The sequence below is a fragment of the Terrapene carolina genome, unplaced genomic scaffold (genome assembly GCF_002925995.2).
Source record: "Terrapene carolina triunguis isolate 2854851 unplaced genomic scaffold, T_m_triunguis-2.0 Scaffold1077, whole genome shotgun sequence".
Classification (NCBI taxonomy): domain Eukaryota; kingdom Metazoa; phylum Chordata; order Testudines; family Emydidae; genus Terrapene; species Terrapene triunguis.
This window is the reverse complement of record NW_020665428.1, coordinates 1-6,374: the sequence shown is the minus strand read 5'-3', so window position 1 is coordinate 6,374 and position 6,374 is coordinate 1. Positions and strand designations below refer to the sequence as shown.

Below are 6,374 nucleotides of genomic sequence, written 5' to 3'. Positions count from 1 at the left end.
TCCTGCATTTGGTCAGTGATGTTAATACTACTAATAAATAGTCAAACTGATTTACATAAGCATGCACATTTTAAATTTCAGAGCACATGCAGTATGTTACATTCATCAGAGATAACTGTTTGCCCTCTCTTTTCTCCCTGATCTTTCACTACTGAGAGTTCAAGTAGCACAATTTTAAACAGGAATAAACCCTAGTAATCAACCCCAGCTGTGTTATAGGCTAGAGATTGAATCCCTCTGTGTAGCCACATTTCCTCTTTAACTTAAAAGGTCTAGAAAATTAGTCTCTAGAGCTGCTTACAGTGTAACTGTAACACTGACAGACACCAGTAGACAGGATTGAACATAGGCCCTTAAGAGCTTAGTGTATGAGCCTCGACCACATAAGCTAAAGGCCAACTGGTGTTAGCTGAGGCTGTAGAGCAAACTAATTTTTTCTCTCTCTTTAAGTGGTCTCAGTACCACTAGATGGGACAGAACTCCACGCCCAGAAGGTGTATGGGTTACATAATGTATTACTCAGCTTCAGAAATGGTGATTAGAGGCCCAGGCTGACTTGGTTCATGCCGCCTAAATGGATCGCTACTGAATGGCCTCTGCTGGTCTTTGTCTACAGAGAAAAGCTAAGTTGTATTATGATCCACGGGTAGAAGAGTAATAGAGAGAGGTGTCATAGACTAAGGTAAATTAAATTCAGAGTCCCTTCATGGTGGCAGAGACTGGTTTGGAGCAGGGAGTGCTTCTCCAGAGTATAGGGGGGCGACACACGTAGCTAGTGTCACCCCAAAAGTAGGCTAGGCAGCCTGAGTTGCACTGATTCAGCACACCCAAGCTGCAGCTTCTAAGGTGAACTTCTATGGAGCCCCTAGTGCAGAGTTCAGCTGCTTTCTGTCCCTTGTCCCCACCTCATCCTTCCTGGAAATACAATTTGCTCTACCCTGCGAGAGTATCATGCCCCCTTAGAGCTCAGTAGCCCTCAAAGCTACAATTTTGAGGTGGAGGGAACTTCTGGGCCTATGTTACTTCTATGCAGCTTTCTTTCAATCGGCTCCTCCTGGCTTCATACAGCCACCGATTCTCAGGGAAAGGGAATGTAACACTCGTTTTTCTGGCCAACACAGTGTTAACAGTTATGAAGGGATCCTTTCTACTCATCCTCTGGGTCACATTCATCTCTGTTATTTTGGGGATCTGACTCAATCTCGCTGGCTCCATAAACAGGAGTAAAGATACCAGCGTAACAGTGCTGTAGACCAATGTTTTCTGATATTCCACAGCACAGGTACAGCACCGTCCACAGAAAGGCAAGCTGCTGTCTCCTATGCTACTTCCCCAGTATGCTTCAACCATGAGCTGCTCCAGAGGTGAGAGGAAAAGCCAGTCTTCACTGCTTCCTCTGTCCTTGCAGTCCCTGCTGAGACTGTTCACTAGATTGAGACAGTTTTTCACTCCTAAGAAAAGGAGCCTTTAAACACACTGGGGATTTTTAGGTCTTGTAGCCAGTGGGATAAAGTTATAAAAAACAAAAAACCACACAAACCACCAGCAATTATAACAATTGCATTTTATTGTAGCCCTGGAATGCAGGAATAATGACTTGATCACAAAAGGTATAGGTCAATTTATTGGGCAATGGGGAAATGGCTTAGCAGGCTGTTTCTCTACAGTTAAATTTCTACCATCTACTCTTGAGTGTGATTAGATATAAAAATGCCTCGGGTAATAACACTGGTATCAATCAAAACTAGATCTGGTCAGACTGGGAAGAAAGTCTGCTGAGCTGAGTTTAAATCCAGAGGACAGGGAAGATTGCTTTGCTATCCCTTAGATTTTCAGTGGTGCACAGGGAGTTATGAACATCACTGCCCTTAAGGTTAATGTAAATCAGACAGTAGAATGGCCATACACCCACTGTGAATGAGTGTGTTACAATGCATAAAAGCTAAATGTAAGCAGCAATTATGGCAAAGCTGAAGGTTGTTGCCGTAAATTTCCGGCTGCACAGGGTCTGAAGCGTGTATGAAAATAAACCTTCAGTTCATACAGTTCAATCTAGTTCCTCTACTTGCTTTCACTTTCCTAACACAATTAGGATCACAGATTTCAGCTAGTCATTACAATTTTTTAATCTCCCGCTTCAGTTTCTGAATCTCCAGATACAGTTTCTTCAGTTCCAGCAGGGTTCCCAGTTCCGTCAGAGGCACATCACAATGGAGAAACTCTTTACTCTCACGTGCTCCTGCACATTCTTCAGTATTGCTTTGCTTTTTCTATGAAAGAGAGGAAGAGGGAATGGGATTATGCTGCAGAAGAGAAGGATTTACCCTTTGAAATATGCTTGCTTCTTTTTGGGTTTGAACCCTCAGTCAGTGTGTTACCTATATCTGTATCATACAGTCTGTCAGACACAGGCCTGATACTGAAAAGGCCTTCACACCCACAATTCTTATTGACGTCTATAGGGGCTGATAGTTTTAAGCAACTTTGAGAAGGTTCTAAACAACTTGCAGAATCAGGCACTTGGATTGTCAACTCCTTGAGCCGGAACCAGGCCTCCATTTACATTTTCACAGTGCTGTGCACTAGCCCAGCAGAAGATATGCCATGTCCACACCCTAGACTGCATTGGAAGCCTCTCTATTTTATAATATGGCCAAGTTTTCATCCTGTGTGATTTTTACCTACCACATTTTACTCTCTCCCCCCCGCCCCCATGGAATAGATGCTACAAAGGCAGAAAATCTCCTACTTCAAAGCATGAGAAAGGATGGGATGGAGGAAGGACATTCTTTTGCTTTCAGATCAATAAAATTTCCCCTTCTATTGTATCAATGGCACATCTCCCTACTTGGTCTCATTGATTCATTAAAACAATGAGGACTAAGACTTTAGAAATGCAAAACACTGTTTTGTTATTACTTTTTTTTTTATTTTACACTAGAAATTGGGCAGAGTACTTCAACAAATCCAGCTGGAGTGTCCTACTTACACATTTGGGTAATGCTGTCCAGTTGCCGTTGGCTGAACAAGTAATACTAAAGCTGTCTGTGGTAGGCAGGTACCAATGGTCTGAAAATTGGTACCCAGGAGAGCATTTGAAAGTAATGCTTTCATTTACGTTGTACCACATTTTCTCATCTAATGCATTGACCATTCTTCCATTCTGCACGTCTGGCTTTGAACACTGAACTGAAAGGAAAAAGCAGACGAGAAGGTAGTTCAGTGAGAGGAGATGCACTGTGAGTGCTGCTTATTGCCTGTGATGGAAAGAGGCAGCTCTACTTAAGACCCCGTGCCCTTGGTTTACTTCACTGCAGCTGTTTTGGTTTAATCAGAGAAATAAACTATTTGTAACATCACACCCACAGTGACTCTCTGCCAAAAAACAAACATCATGAGTTCAACAAGAAAAGGGCGTGAGTGAAATCCCACCCAGTATTGTGTATCGTGGGCATTTCATGGAGTCATCAGCAGCTGAAAGTCCACCCTTGGGCAGCAGAGCACAGGTGCTTTGTTGGTTCATTTAAGGAAGTTTTATTGGCAGCCTTGGGACAAATGTGAAGTTCACTCCCTTGCACACTTGTGGCCTTCTTCTAAATAGCCTCTTTGGTGTACTGCAGAATTAGCCCCCCACCCCCGTTGCACTGAGGGACAATTGCAAGTCAGTGGAGTTGCCTTAGATTTACACAGGTGGAACCAAGGGTAGAACTTGGTCCTTAATGGTGTCTTAGGCTTCTATAGTGACTTTCATCCTGCAGGATGCCAAAGGCTTTGATTAGATACCACAGTGACTGGCTCTGTACAAACCCCTTAGATAACTGTAAGGAACCACTTCCCCAGTGAAACAACTACCTCTGGGGGCAGTAAGCATGAAGGGTTGTTTCAGGACTGTCTACAGAATGCAGACATGAATGGAAAACCAGATTCTCATGCACACTAAGACCTCCGGCAATAGAGAGGTCCCTGAGTCCTTAAAGTTTCGTCTGGAAATCAGCCCCCACCACTCCTTCATCTCACCTCCAACCCCCACAGAGCAAACTCTACAGAACTGAATGTGTCTACCTCTGAAGGAAGAAAGGCTGAGTCTGCCTTGGTGAGCTTCAAGTCTGTGACTCTGTGGAGCCAGACTTGTCAAACCTGAGGATTCGCACACTCAGCCATTCTGGCCAAGGAAGGGCTAGTCAATAGCAAATTGATTAAGGGGCAGTCAGAAGGTTTGGGGGTTGTTGTTTTTTTGCAGGCTCGGAAGTCATGGCTGTTCATTGGCAGTTGAAGAGTACAAGGCACCACTTTTTCAGATTTTGGTACAAGCAGCCTGGGGTCCTTGATAAGCACCTTTTCTAAACTGGAAAAATCCATCATTAAATCTGGTCCACTCCTGAAGAAAGCTACTTGGACCTAAACACCGGGGTTGCTTGGTCCTTATCCTATTAAATATATATTGCGTTGATAAATATTTGCTTCTTTGGGTTCCCTTCCACAGTATAGCCAGGGGAGTTTCAGCAATGCGTGTTTAGTCATAATTAGCATCTGTCTTTGAAGTACTTTCCTAATTAATCCTCATAACACCTCTTCAAGGTAGCTGGGATCCACGATCTCCACTTTTACAGATGGGAAATGGAGGCAGAGAGGAGAAATCCCTTGCTCAAGTCACCCAGGGAGACTGGCCTGGGGCAGGAAGAGGGTAAGAACTCAAGGGCCTTGGATTCCAGTGCTGTGCTCAGACCACCTCTCCCTCTATGGTGCCGTTCCTAGGGCTCAGCGTACACGTGCCAGACCAATCCCCATACCTCAGTTCACCATTTACACTGACCGGGCTGACAACTGGGCACAGGAGGATTCCAGGTGTTGTCATCCTGACACTGACTCACTCGACTGCCATGGAGCAGGTAGCCTTCCAGGCAAGAGAACCGAACGGTGACACCGTATGTGAACGCTTGCCTTGTAGTCGTCACTCTTCCATTTCCAACCTCTGGCCTCGGACAGCGAACCACTGAGGAAAAACAACAAAATGGTTAGTGCTACATCTGAGACAGGGAACAAATCAAGGCCAATACACTTCAATAGCAGCTGATCTGTTTCCAGGCACACTAAACATGGGGGGTAAAAAAACACAACTACATAAGAATATCAGATTCTTGACCTTTTAGTAGACGATTCACAATGACATTGAGACTACTGGGAGGGGAGAAACTTTATATGGCAGGTTCGGTATGTGGGTGAATGCTTTCAATGCTGTTCTCTTTCCCCAGCTTCCTATTGCCAAATCAAGGCACCAGGGTTATTCCATTTTTTTGGAATCAGGCTGTTCCCTCAAACACTCTCTGAGGCTGCATCCAGAGGGGCCCATACCTAAAGGGATGATTCCAGGAGAGCTGGGTTGGGAACCAGATCTAGGAGATGGGTCAGTGGGGTGGGGGAATAAGTCACTGGGGGTGAGACTCACACATCAGCTGGAACACAGGTCCAGTGGCTGGTGGCACTGGCCAGTGAGGAAATCAGTAGGGAGTAATTATTATATGTTTGACAACAGGGATCTGTGGTGGAGGAGGTTCAGTGGTGGTTCCAGGCCAACAGTTTAGGTGGGGCACCGTAACCCTCCTTAGCTGCTCTCTAGCTCTGCCTGGGGCTAGTATCTCAGAGCCCATTCGCAAAGCCCCTGATGCACCTGCCAGGCTGTACATGTTAAGCATCTCCTGCATGCAGGGGAATCCTGCTGCCCCTACAGCGCTCACTATTCCGTGTGGGCTGCAAGAACAGCTGCCCCTGCTGGGATCCTTCACGTGGAAGTTGGAAGATCTACCTGGTTATTTTAATAGCTGTGGGACCTATTCAGCTCTGGCAGTTTGCAGCTAACACAGCAGTGGAGCCATCTGCACTCCAGGGTGGGGTTTGCCACCAGACCAGGAGGGATAATGCACCACCCAAAGCTTTAGTTTCCACCCAGGGATCCATACGGATGGGGATACCTTGGGTCAGTGCAGCCTGAGTGCCATAGCCACACCCCCTCCTGGCTTTTCACCACCCACGTCAGCAGTAATCCTGGACTTCAAAGAGGATTGTGGGAGGGATTAGGAGCGGCAGACAGCTCTGCTCATTTTCAGCCCCACTTACAAAAAGTGTTGGGACGTTATACCTGGGTCTCCAGAAAGTACCCTCTACTCTTTGTAATTTAGAGTCACGGAGAATGACTTACCTTTGCACTGCGGGGCAGGTCCGCTCCACATCATATTTACCCCATCAGATGTGCAATAAATGGAGGACTCTCCAATCAGTGATAAACTGTCTCCACAGCTATAGGTCACTTGAGATTCATAGGGGAAATATTCCTTCATCCCACCATTGTGCAGCCCGTTCATGAGAGTTGGAGGTCG

At 45.7% G+C, this 6,374-nt stretch overlaps 1 protein-coding gene across 1 annotated transcript; it reads right to left on the bottom strand.

Annotated features, from left to right (window-relative positions):
- Positions 1–1,549: 1,549 nt before the first annotated feature.
- On the bottom strand, positions 1,550–6,362 carry LOC112125947 (C4b-binding protein alpha chain-like). Its single transcript, XM_026661389.2, has 4 exons — positions 6,197–6,362; positions 4,814–4,993; positions 2,990–3,189; positions 1,550–2,270 (listed from the first exon to the last, which is right to left on the bottom strand). The coding sequence occupies exons 1-4, from the start codon at positions 6,357–6,359 to the stop codon at positions 2,115–2,117; spliced, it is 699 nt and encodes a 232-aa protein (XP_026517174.1). The 5' UTR covers positions 6,360–6,362; the 3' UTR covers positions 1,550–2,114.
- Positions 6,363–6,374: the final 12 nt, after the last annotated feature.

Excerpts from the sequence above, each read along its gene's own strand:
- LOC112125947 (XM_026661389.2), bottom strand. The coding sequence starts at position 6,359 with ATGAACGGGCTGCACAATGGTGGGATGAAGGAATATTTCCCCTATGAA. Across the intron at positions 4,994-6,196 it reads ACCTGCCCCGCAGTGCAAAG|TGGTTCGCTGTCCGAGGCCA; the intron begins GTAAGTCATTCT and ends GTTTTTCCTCAG. Across the intron at positions 3,190-4,813 it reads TGTGCCCAGTTGTCAGCCCG|TTCAGTGTTCAAAGCCAGAC; the intron begins GTCAGTGTAAAT and ends TTTTCCTTTCAG.